The sequence below is a fragment of the Tinamus guttatus genome, unplaced genomic scaffold (genome assembly GCF_059628265.1).
Source record: "Tinamus guttatus ecotype Peru unplaced genomic scaffold, ASM5962826v1 Tinamus_guttatus_pri_ptg000837l, whole genome shotgun sequence".
In the NCBI taxonomy this organism is placed as follows: domain Eukaryota; kingdom Metazoa; phylum Chordata; class Aves; order Tinamiformes; family Tinamidae; genus Tinamus; species Tinamus guttatus.
The window spans coordinates 302,164-315,385 of NW_028289371.1; the positions used below are offsets into that span (position 1 = coordinate 302,164).

Sequence of the window (13,222 nt, forward strand, 5' to 3'; positions counted from 1 at the left end):
GGCACTTGGCTTTTGTTGCTCTTGACCTTCACGAGTTTCCTACTAGCCCTGTCCAAGGTCCTTCTGAACGATGGCCCTGGGCTCCCCTGGAGTTTGGGGTCACCCACAAAAGTGATGGAGGGGCACTCTGCCTCCTCCTCCAGGTCAGCCATCAAGATACCGATCAGGAGAGGTTCCAGCACAGATCCCTGAGGAGCTCCACTTGTAACCAGCTTCCAGGTGGAGTATGAACCATTAAGCACCACTCTTTGAACCTGATGATCCAGGTATTTTTTCACCCACTTAGTCCACCCATCTAGACCATAACATCCCATTCAAAGATGCTGAGGGAGACCAAATCCAAACCAACTACAGTCAATGTAGACAACTTCCACCCCTCTTCCCTCATCCACAAACCTTGTCATTTTACCACTGCAAAGGCAATCAGGTTGGTCAAGTAGACTTTATTTTTGATCCAGTTGTTTGACTGCTTTAACTAAATTATCACCATTTATACAGCTGGCCAGCACTGCTGCAATAGCCCACCAGATTCATAACTATATATTTTGGTGGTTGAGACACATGGCATCTTCAGATTATCCCAGCACACTTGAGCAAGTTTTACTCCTAATGGAAAGACCTACATTCAGGACAAAGTTGCATAGCCATACCTTACACACTCAAGCAGAATCTATGAACATCACCATTATCTCCCAAGCTTTTATTACCTCCCACACTTCTCACGCAGACACAAGAGTTTAATGATAAGACACCCACACACATGCATGGCTATGATTTATGAAGAGAGGACCGCATTCAATTCTAGTTAAAAGCACTTGGCATTCCAGCAGACCATAAAATCCCTTCCTGCACCTGAGAAAGGATGCAGTGCCAATTTCCATAACAGACACCACACTTCATAGGGAATTGTGTCTAGCACAACATCCACACTACCAGAGAGTGCTACACATGTTAATTTATACAGTCATTATTTCCCTCCAAAGTCTGTCTCCTAAGAAGGATAAAGTCACAGCAAAAAACGTCAGCTCTACACAACAAAGGAATTAATTTGTACATAAGGTGCAATAATTACAAGTATTTCAGGTTTCTTGCTTTAGTAGTTGCCTTGTGCTTGTTTAAAGTATGTGCCAAGCCACAGAGAAAATTTAATCTAAAATTAACTAACTGGAGGGTTCTAAATATATACCGAAGCAAACTATTACACAGCTCTCATGTTCCATGAATTGACTACTGCAATTTGTAAATATGCCAGTTCTTGACATATTGATAAGATGCTGAAAGTTACTTAAAATATCAGAAGATGGCATGAGTTTGAGAGAGTGATGGTGTAAAAAGAGAAGGGGGGAAGGTACAGGAATATAGAAGAAAAAAGACTGAAAAAAATTGCACAAGATTTTTTCCTCCCCTCTTCTTCCAGTTAAAATACTATGAAGCCAAATGATCAAGATGATAAACATTTTCTATTTGGCAAGAATTAAGATTCCTGAAGAAGCTACAAAATATGTGACAATGCATTAACCTGACTAGGTACGCTACATAAGACTACAATTAAAGCCAATTTTTAATTTTTTAAAGCAACTGATATAGAAATTACTGATTAGATTTTATTCTCTATTTATTGCTCGAAATAAAGTTACTTAAATTATCATTATTAAAAGACTCTGACAACTAGAGAGAGTGCACCAAGGTAAAAGCAAAACAGTGGAGAAGAAAACAAGAGGCTTACAAAGTCTGCTAAGGTTTTTTTTGTTTCGCATCCCTTAATGTACTTGTTTACTAAACTTGCACAATCCCAAGGGAGCCCCCATTAAACATATTTTCAATTCATGAAATAGCCTTAGCGTGAATGACAAACGCACTCACTCAGCCCTACAATGGTTTTCCCTCTGCATTTGTTCATTTTAGTGCTGCAAATTAAATTACGCATTTGCATCAACTGCTGTCACCAGAACTTTCTTTTCCGACTGCTACAGAAGCTAAAAAACATTTGTTTGGGAAACAGAACAATTTTGGCAAAGCTTCAGAGCAGCTTAGAGCTCTGGGTAGGGAGTGTAAATAGATCTCAGACAGGGAAAAACATATGTGTGCTCACCAATAAGCAATTATAACCAAAAGAGCTACTCCAGCAGAAAACATTGTAATGACAGAAGACAATGCAGTTTGAAGTTTACAGAAAGAAAAATATAAAGAATGTGGGATAAGAATAGGCACAAAGCTAATGAGCATATTTTCTGTCTACACTAAGACTGTTCTAGGACAACTTTCTTAACTGCAAAAATGTAAAACAGTGCACTTTCAATTACACAAAGCCCATTCATAATAAGCAGTTGCGTAACCTAGATTACATTTAATCCCTGGCCAAGAATCATTGTTACAAATTCAAAGGCCCTTTATTCTGTTTTATCTCCCAGATTGCTCTGAACTAGAGGCAATGAACAAGACACTGAGTGATGACTATGTTCCAACGTACAATTTCAAACGTACAATTTCACCTTTAACAGAAATGACAGCACCAACAATATTCAATGGGGGGCAATATATATCACATAAAGAGGAAGAGTCATAGAGGAAGAAATGTTGCCAACCAGCTGGTTGTCACCTCCCATTATTAGGAATTTTTTGGATTGTAGGTGACAGCATTGCAAGCAGCAGTTTCACTTAAGTCTGTTCAGCTCTTTGAAATGTGTGTTTGGGAACAAATCCGCCTGCTATAATTTTATACTTGCTTCCACACTGGAAAATACGGTTTCCTAGCAAATCCTCTGGATAAAGAGAATAAGCATGTTTTTAGCAACATGCTTTAGATTTAATAACAACAACTTTTTCTCCAAGGAAACATTTTCCCACCTAAAGGAACCTTTGTTACCAACCACAGGTGTTACTTTTCATTGGGCAAATCCCTTTTTGGGATTTGTATGTGGTAGCTTCTAGGTTCCGAAGCGCGATGCCGAACTGCACTGCACAGAGCTATCTGACACATTCTAGTTCCTGGCCTGCTTACCACCCACCACAAGATTAATTAGCAGTTTACTAATATATCCTGCCAAGCATCCTTTAAGAATTTTGTAGTTTATCTCATAACATTTTGAAAATTGCTTTTTCTAGACTTTTTTTAATAGCACTTATGATAATTCAGACCTTTAAAAATTCTCAAAGAACAGTTTCTTGCACAGCTAACTCGTTACGCATGTCACCATGTTACGCTTAATCTTGCACTACAGAAATCCAATGGAGTTCCAAAAATTTTACTTCAAAAAGAGTATAGTTATGTCCTCTGTTCAGTAAAACTGTTTTCCTTAGACATGTTTTGTTACATTTTCTATATTTTTCTATATGAAACAACAATTAACATGAAAGAGCCAAGCGTTCAGCATTGACTCCAGAGACACAAGTTTGCAGTGTTATTTAATTATCCCGATATCAAGTGGTTTAAAATATCACACCTTAATATAAAACATATATATTGAGGTTAAGACAAATGTTTATAATGGATGTGGAGGAGGACCATGAGAGGAAGCAAAGTTTGGGAGAAACACATTTGGGAGAAAACGATACTTCCATCCCAGGCATTTGGATCTAGCAAGAAAACAAGCGTTTCTCAAACTTTGCATCAAAATCCTCCATAAATACAAGAATTGCAGTTCTGGATAAAAGCATTCACATTTAATCATGGAGTAACTAAAGATAACCATCTATCACACGTAAAGACCAGCTACATTTTACTTCGTTAGATTTTCTGCTGCTGCATGGCAGAGTGATGGCTTCAAGGCACAACTATGTGGAATCTGTTGCTCCACTATAGCTGCGATCGTGCAGCATTTCTGCTTCTAAAAGAGGCTCAAATAGGTTTGAATCTACTTCCAGAAGCTGCTTCAATTTGGTTTTGTTTCTCATTTGCGAGAAAGCCAACTCAGTTATGTCTGAAGGAATAAGAAGTTAAAGACATACAGAAAGACCAAGTAGCATCATATATTTTCTTTTAGAAATTAATTTAGAAGGCTCCTGATAAATATCTTAAGCATAACAGCTTGGGAATTTTGAAGTTAATACTTTACACCAACACTGCTTGCACTATCACTATCATTTGGTTGGTTTTTGAAGGTAAACTTTCTGAAAGGCAGTTTTACACAATTTATTGTCTTAGTATTACTAATTCTGAATACCTTCTGAACTCCCAACCTGAACCAATAAAAGTGGCTGGGGACGGTTCATCCCAACATTCCTACCGGACATCAAGGTGCTCCATGTATGCTGTACCACATGACATCCCATGTGGTCTACAGCTAGAAGGCCATAATCTTCCCTCTTCAAATGTTTAAATATTGTGAGTTTAAAGATCTTCTAACTGCTTTTGACATCACTAACATAAAAAAGTACTACTAGGAAAAACAAAACGCACCTGTATTTCCTCCATCACTACAAATTACAGAGCGAGATCAAGTGTCGCCTTTGTGCTCAACCTATTCCTACAAGGACTCAGTATCTTTATCAAAAAGTTGAAAGCTTAGGCATGAGCTCAAATTAAAAAAAGGAAAAAGGTTTCCACTGGAATTAATGGGATACTGCATGAGCACAATCACACACACCATCAGAGCCCTATTCTGTTTTAAAACCATAAATATATACCCTGTGCCCCATGGAGCACATGGAAGGGATATATCCCATACCCTAGAATTTGCCATCGACCTCTGATCAACAACAATTTTCAAGGTAGGTTCTCTTTAGAGTAAGAGCTATATAGCTCCCAGTATGTTAGCAAATCTTCAAAATCAAAGTATTTAGAATAACATAAGACCAGCTTATACAGCCGGAAAAGAGATAAGCCCTTGGGCATGCAGTTCCTAGTTAAAATTCTCTTTTAAGAAAGGACACATTCTTTTGCTAGTCTAAAATAGAAGCTTGTAAGCCTGATTATCGTAATATAAGACTTTCCTTGAGAGTACAGAGGAAAACATAACTACGATGGCTCTCAGCAAACAATTCACTTCTCAAATATTCCATTTGCTAGTCCTCTTTTATTCCCCCCTCCTTCAAATTCACTTCACCAAACAGTGTATTTGGGGATATAATAAAAATCTCCCCAAAGATCAGAAACAGAGTCCCCTGTAAAGCATGCCCATTGACATCTCATTTATCTAGATGACACCTGATACAGCTAGAAATCACACAGGACAGTGACTAGATAGTCCCATGGGGGAAGGAAGAGATCTGCTCCAGACTGCCCTCTCGATATCCCTGCGCATCCCATTAGCATCATCATGCATTCTAGGAATGTGGTTTCCCATTAATGTCTATATATATTAGGTATACTTTTCTTCACAAGGTATGAAGTGTAAAATAAATCTGGGAAGCTAGCCTTGAATACCTTCTAAAACCTTATTTAATAAGTGTCATCTGAAGCTGATTTAAGAAACTCTACTGATATAAGCTCTGCCATCCCTGAGCAATATAAAGACTTATATGTAGCCCCTAGACACCCATTAAAACTTAGGAAAGTCTTGTAATAACAACCATTTTACACAAAACACTCGAATTTATATTCATGGTGGAAATAAGCAGACTTATCTGGCTTTGAATGTTAAGAATGGTAAAATAAAACTATCTCACTTAGTGAATTAGCTAATTAATGTCATTTTTGCTGAACTAAAACCACCAAAAAAGTAAACATTGCCAGCCGATTCAGATCGAGACTATAGGTCTAGATATTTACTATTTACACATTCTCATCATGCTGAATAAAACTCCAGATATTAAGAGGAAAAATGAGAAATTTAGCATTTGCGCAATGATTAGGAATTACTTGAGTTTGGCTCATCCTAAAATTTTTCACTTGGAAGGAAAACCTTGGCTTGTTCCTGACCACAATTCACTCACAAAATTTAGTTTCCGAATTTATTACCTTTGCTATTCAGAAGAAAAGTGACAAGGTCTCAACTCTGTCATTATTAATATTGATAACAGGAAGAAAATGTTTGGATCTCTGCCAAGGAACAAATCTGCCCATTGAACTCCAGCAGTTCTATGACAGCAAGTCCCCTGAAAGTCCCACAAAATGCTCCAAAATCAGTGGGAACAAGGGCAATGCTTGGTACCTCACTTAACAGTGAGGGTGACAGAGCACTGGAACAGGCTGCCCAGAGAGGTTGTGGAGTCTCCTTCTCTGGAGATCTTCCAAACCCGCTTGGATGCAGTCCTGTGCCACGTGCTCTAGGTGTCCCTGCGTATGCAGGGGGGTTGGACTAGATGATCTCTAGAGGTCCCTTCCAACCCTAAGCATTCTATGATTCTATGATTCTACAAGGGAAGAGGTAACACACAAAAAAAAAAGTGCAAGAACCTGTTGGATCAAAATCCTTGACATTTTGCATGAACAAGCACCTAACAAAACTCCAAAAAGTCATGTTTATTTTTCAGTATCAGAACTTCAAGACCAATTTCTTTTTTATATAAAAACATTTCTGGTGCAAGTGTTCACGTGCACAACGGTCACGTACACGTAAGCAAGAACTTTCATGTCAGCCCACAAATCATAGCTGAGTTAAGAGCATATGAGGGAGCCATCCCTGTTCCCTACATCCACATTCTGTCTTTACCAGGTCCAGGCATCTCCATTCCTTCCATCACACAGGACAGAAACCAGAGAGGGAAAGGATAAGAAGATAACGCGAGACATTTGTGCAATCAGGGATTTGCTTCTACGTATTCTTCTCTAGTCTCTCATCTATGTAGTTGTCCTCTTACATCCCAGTGTAAAAGGGTTACAGTTATAGACTTATAATGCTTAGTTTGCTTAAATTTGAATATTTGTTGATTAGTGATTAAAAAAAAGTTGTATTCCAATTATGGTGAAAAAAAATCCATTTTAGGATCCCAGCAGTGATCCCAGGAAAATGGTTGGACAATCTTCATCTTGGATGTCAGGGGGAAACGTTTTTGAGCTTTCTAATAAGATCAGTTCATGGAAGTTGTGACATCTGAAGACAATCTAGCCAGCACATGGATAGTGTTACACTTTGTGGACCTCCTTCTGTTACTCCCACTGCAGTAAGTGCTTTATTAAAAGATACTGCCTCTCCCTACAAACCTTGCCTGCTCAGATGATCATAACTGTGACATCAGGACAACTTTAAAGTCATTTTCATACAATCTAAAGGCTTTCTTTGGTGGAAAGCTCTGAGCACACAACCATATTATAGTAGCATCAGCAAAGAATTCTTTGAACGCCTAAGTAAAAACCAAATTACTGAAAATCAAGTAAAAATCACACTTTCCTGTAAGGGTAACTGTTACATTTCCACATAAAACCACAACTTATTTTTCAATAAAGGAAGCCCATTCCTTCACCAAGATGTCTACACCAAGGTGCCACATTATTTTCCTGTTAATAGTAGCTTTCTTTCTCCAGAATGAGTCACTCCGGAAAATGCCACTGAGTTGAAAGAGAAAAATTGACAAAACCAGATGTCATGAAAAAATAACTTTTACTACTATATACTGCAGCTACCACACACGAATAACTTAAACTTTCCATGGGCCCTGATGGGATGCACCCCAGAGTGCTGCGGGAGCTGGCAGAGGTCATAGCTAAGCCGCTCTCCATCATCTTTGAAAGATCCCGGAGGACAGGGGAGGTGCCGGAAGACTGGAAGAAGGCCAACGTCACGCCAGTCTTCAGAAAAGGCAAGAAGGAGGACCCAGGCAACTACAGGCCAGTGAGCCTCACCTCCGTCCCCGGAAAAGTGATGGAACGGCTCATACTGGCCATTGTCTCCAGGCACATGGAGGACAAGAAGGTGCTCAAGAGTAGTCAGCATGGATTCACCAAGGGGAAATCTTGCTTGACTAACCTGATAGCCTTCTATGATGGAATGACCAGCTGGATAGATGGGAGGAGAGTGGTGGATGTCGTCTATCTCGACTTCACCAAGGCTTTTGACACCGTCCCTCACAACATCCTCCTGGGCAAGCTCCGGCAGTGTGGGATAGATGAGTGGACAGTGAGGTGGATTAGGAACTGGCTGGATGGCAGGGCCCAGAGAGTGGTGATCGGCGGTGCAGAGTCTAGTTGGAGGCCTGTGGGTAGCGGTGTCCCCCAGGGGTCAGTCCTCGGTCCAGTCCTGTTCAATTTATTCCTCAATGACCTGGATGAAGGCACAGAGTGCTCCCTCAGGAAGTTTGCTGATGATACCAAACTGGGAGGAGCAGCCGATACCCCAGAAGGCTGCGCTGCCATCCAGAGGGACCTGGACAGACTGGACAAGTGGGCAGTGAAAAACCTCATGCAATTCAACAAGGCCAAGTGCAAGGTCCTGCACCTGGGGAGGAATCACCCCAGACACCAGTACAGGCTGGGGACTGACCTTCTGGAGAGCAGCTCTGCAGAGAGGGACCTGGGTGTCATGGTGGACAACAAGTTGACCATGAGGCAGCAGTGTGCCCTCGTGGCCAAGAAGGCCAATGGGATCCTGGGGTGCGTTAAGAAGAGCGTCTCCAGCAGGTCGAGGGAGATGATCCTGCCCCTCTACTCAGCCCTGGTGAGGCCACATCTGGAGTACTGTGTCCAGTTCTGGGCTCCACAGTACAAGAGGGATGTGGAGCTGCTGGAGAGAGTCCAGCGCAGGGCCACAAGGATGATCAGGGGCCTGGAACATCTGCCCTACGAGGAGAGGCTGAGGGAGCTGGGCCTGTTCAGCCTGGAGAAGAGAAGGCTGAGAGGGGACCTGATCAGTGTCTACAAGTACCTCAAGGGAGGCAGTGAGGAGGATGGTGCTGCCCTCTTTTCACTGGTGGCCACCGACAGAACTAGAGGAAACAACCGGAAACTGATGCATCAAAAGTTCCACAGGAACCTAAGTAAAATTTTCTTAACAGTGAGGGTGACAGAGCACTGGAACAGGCTGCCCAGAGAGGTTGTGGAGTCTCCTTCTCTGGAGATCTTCAAAACCCACTTGGACGCAGTCCTGTGCCACTCGGTGGCCCTGCGTGTGCAGGGGGTTGGACTAGATGATCTCTAGAGGTCCCTTCCAACCTTAAGCATTCTATGATTCCATGAAATTTCAGTAGGAAAAATAGTTCCACCACTACTGAACAATAGTTACTTACTTCAGGAGAAGGAAATAAAATTTATTCTGCAACTGTTTCTGCAAAAATTTCTAATTCATTGCAAAGTGCATGATTTCTCTTTAGCTTTATTCTAAATTGTCTGGGAAATCTTTCACAGAAAGAAGGAAATGTTTTTGATGGCTTGTTCAAAAGGAAAAATAGCCATTTATCTGGTTATGTAAAAATCTCATACTTGCGTTGGAAACTACAGTCTGGCAGAACACATTTAATTATGGTTGGCTCTTTTAAAGCATTAAGCAAAAATAACTGTTTTCATCCTATATAGATTGCATGTAGGATATTTCAGTAAGATTGTTTTAAGCAATGTGATTTTCAAAAGATGCCGAACAACTTGCATGGAAGAACTGAAAGTTCACCTTTAATTTCTCCTGTAAAATCATATTAAGAGATACTAAGGATGGACAAATACACCATTTAGTCTAGTTTTATTTATGGTTGAAATAGTCTGAACAGTGTATGCAGGTAATAATTCTGACACACAAAAAATAAAGAAATAGCTAAACATCTGGGCACAAACAGAAGGAATATTTCTGTTTTCTAATAGCATGATGGCATTTATTTTTTCTCCCTTCCCTGGGTGGGTCCTTTGAGATTGTTTTTTAAAAGGGTGCTCTACATAGAGCTTTAAGTGAAGATATTTAATTCACCAGAAGATGATATGGCACTTCAGGTACTCATGGAAGGAGCAACAAGACAAGTGTAGGAGTATGGCCAAGTGTAGGAGTGCTGAAGAGAGCGGTTCAAGATGAGTGAAGGGGGTAGAAGTGTAGGAAGAGACTAGAACAGACATAGGCTGAAGCCTTAAGTGTCTGCAGTAAGAAATGAAAATTTCATACACAAGAAACAAGTAAAAAGTCATGTAGAGATATGATATCACTCATATGATTAGGAACATGATTTCACAACAGCTTATCCCAAGCCTTGGATGGGGAATCTATGAAAAGATGTCCTGTATTAGCTTTTCTTGACCTAATAGTGCCTGTGAAACCAGCCTGGGTTGCCTATTGTGGAAGACAGAAAAAGAGGACTCAAAACTTGGAGGTGGCAGTGGCCTAATTCTTCAGGCCAGGGACTGCTCCACAGCAAGGCTCTCTCTTAGACAGAGTAAGGAGTAGGCAGTGAGTAACCTCCTACACAAACCTCAGGATGAAGGGTCTGGAAATACAAAGGGTTAAAAGGAATATTACTGAATACAATCTGCTCCAGGTAGGCACACATGGAAAGAAAAAAATAAATAAAAAGGTATTTCGTGCATGGCGTCACTAACAAAAATATACTTGAGCGTGACTGGAGAGATTAGAACTAAGCTGAATATAAAGAAGAGGTAAGTATAGAATATGCAGTGAAAGCTACTCTCCAGTCATAAGCAAAAGTACAAACCACATATTGAAAACTGCTTTGGAAAAATCAACTGAAAAGCAAATTTCCCTGGCAAGTGAAAAGGAGGAAGAGAACATACCTGTCGGGATTCTCAGAATAAAATGGCCGTAGTGAGCAATTTATTTAGAAAGAGAAGAGAAATTAATCAAACTGCAAAGCAAACATCTGTTTCTGTGACACGCCATGGGCACAGCCCAAACATGGCTACATCCTACGTCCTGTGAATGGAAACTGGAAAGCAGAAGGGAGCTCTGTGCAGCTTCGTCTTGCACAGAAGCCGCAACGTGTTTAGGGAAACGCACCAAGTTAGAGCTGTGCTCTTTTACTGCCTCCATGAGGAGATCCAGATGCATCGTCACAGGCTGTAAAATATTTCCTGGCAAACTACTCAGGCCCTGAACTTTAATATCCCCCAGGGATGCAGTCAGTGAAGGGATTTCACAAGAGACCAGAATAGATAGCAAACGTTCCTGTAGTAACCAGCTCACAAGGTGTTATTCAGTTTAGCAGGAAAAAGTAACATGTATCATTATTTTTCTCAAGATTATATACACACACACACACACACACACACGAGATATTAATCTTGAATATTCTTCAGTAGATGTCCAAACTATTGAGAGCAAAAGGTCCAATCACAAAAGACCGAAAGCTACTCATACCAGTCATGAAAATAATTAGTCAATCTCTCAGGATTTATACCAAAAAAATTATCTAGACCAATTCCACATATCTGCTGAAAAGCTATCAAGAATGAAATATGTACATTCTCTGAAAATGCTTATAGGTCTTCAACAACGGAGGCTTCAAAGAATATTTATTTCAACATTTTAAATAACTTGAAGTGCTGAATTTATCAGGAGAGGTAGAGGTAACTTTTTTTTTTATGTATTAACACAAAGGAAAAAAAGGAAAAAGTGCACCAGAGCTACAACATGCTCCCCTGCAGGGATGACATCTCTGCAAATACAACTGCTTCAGATTCTAACACATCTATAGGTAGAGACCGTGATATTACAATTCAGAACAAGCCTGTGGTCAGCTTTTCTGTATTGAGCAAACAAACTGATATCACTGTTTGAAAAAGAAATGGGCTACAGGTGTGTTTATAAGAGTGGTCATACAGAAGGGTATATACTTCATTACGTTTGAAAAATTGTTTATAGAAAATACGACTCACTTGCCACCCCAGAGGCAATACCGTAAAGCAGTCCTCCTCGATCGGTTTGCTGCTGAAAGACATGGGTCCCTGGAGGTGGGCTTCTTTCTTGTCTAATGAAATTATAGAGTAAAGTTTTCACAAGTCTGCTGGTGTATGGGAGACTGCAAAAGGAAAAGAAAACAGCTTTAATTGACTCAGAAGTTGCAAAATTTGGCTCAGCTACAAAGTCAATGCTGTGCACCCTTTTGTTCTCTGGAACTAGGCTATGCCTGGATTTTATTATTATTATTATTATTATTAAGTCTGATCACTTTTTCCATCTAAGGGATAACAGATACTTATTATCCCACCTGCGATCCATGTGTTTGATTAGCTATACAGCAAAGTCCAGGCAAGGCACAAAATCTGATGCTTGGCATTAAGCACAGACAACTCTCCTGGTGCTGAGTTATCTACCTGCTTTTAGGTTGGAAAGGGAAATAATGGCAGGATTTTGCCCATTCAAAGCTGCATTGACTTTAGCAGGACACTGGGATCACCTTCAAGGGCAGGATCATGGAAATCTTTTTTGTTTATTTTCAGTTTTCAATATCACTTTTAAATCAACCTTTTAATATGTGGAAGCATTGTATCCTTTTACCCAAAACACAAAGGGAAAATATTTATGCAAGGAAAAAACATAGTATTAATTTGGTTTTCCCTCTATGCATTGGTCATATAAAGCAGGCAACAATAGCATTCCTCTATTCCCACAATATTTTGGGCTGTGTGTGTGGTGGGGGCCAATTTTCAAGGAGCTCTGGAACATCTGACTTCAATGATTCTGAAAGGTGTACACAAAATCTGTTGGATTTAAATATAGGCTAAAATATTTCTAAAATAGAAGATAATTTTATAGAAACAGTTGGTTTCCATCTCTGGTGATGATCTCTAATCCTCTTCAACTCATGCCCTTTGAACTCTTCACATTACCCTAGATTCCTCACCCCAAATCTCCAGAGTCCAGGTACCTCTAACTTGGGCCTACACATACCACTGTTTCTTTGAAAGCTGTTTTAAGTAGGGAATGAAATTACCGTCAATAAATAAATAGATAAAAATAGTTTTACTGAAATCAGGACTACGAGATTTAAATCTGAAACCTTCCAACAATCTTTTAAGATGCATTTGTTTTGATGTTTTGTTTTCTTTTGGACAAAAACTGCAAATCAAAATACATTTCACCATCTCTTGTTTTCAAGTACAAAGAGTCTAAACAAGCCAGCCAAAGGATCTGTCTTGCCATTAGCTGCAACCCCAAAACAGGACATACCAGTGACCACGCATCAGATGTTTATGAATGATGCTCTCTCGCAGAATTTCCTTGTGAAATAATTGGCAGGAGAGGAAGACTATAAGCGTTGTCACAGCCTCCAAGGAAATGCTGTACGTTATATCTCTGCAAGAAAAGGCAAATTTTTACAAAGGTTAATCCACCACTTCTGTTTACAAACTGCCTTCTACCATAGGAACATGCAGGAGGCTCCCATGTGGTTATATGCTATGCGGCAAGTCTCA

General features: G+C 40.1%; 1 protein-coding gene across 1 annotated transcript in view; it reads right to left on the minus strand.

Annotated features, from left to right (window-relative positions):
- Positions 1–13,222, minus strand: part of LOC104575070 (dymeclin) — a 150,999-nt gene that overhangs the window by 95,088 nt on the left and 42,689 nt on the right. Inside the window, exons 6-7 of the mRNA XM_088537660.1 lie at positions 12,978–13,103; positions 11,684–11,826 (exon numbers count right to left, since the gene is read on the minus strand). Of these exons, the coding sequence (XP_088393786.1) occupies positions 11,684–11,826; positions 12,978–13,103 (269 nt within the window). The remainder of the gene's footprint in view (positions 1–11,683; positions 11,827–12,977; positions 13,104–13,222) is intronic.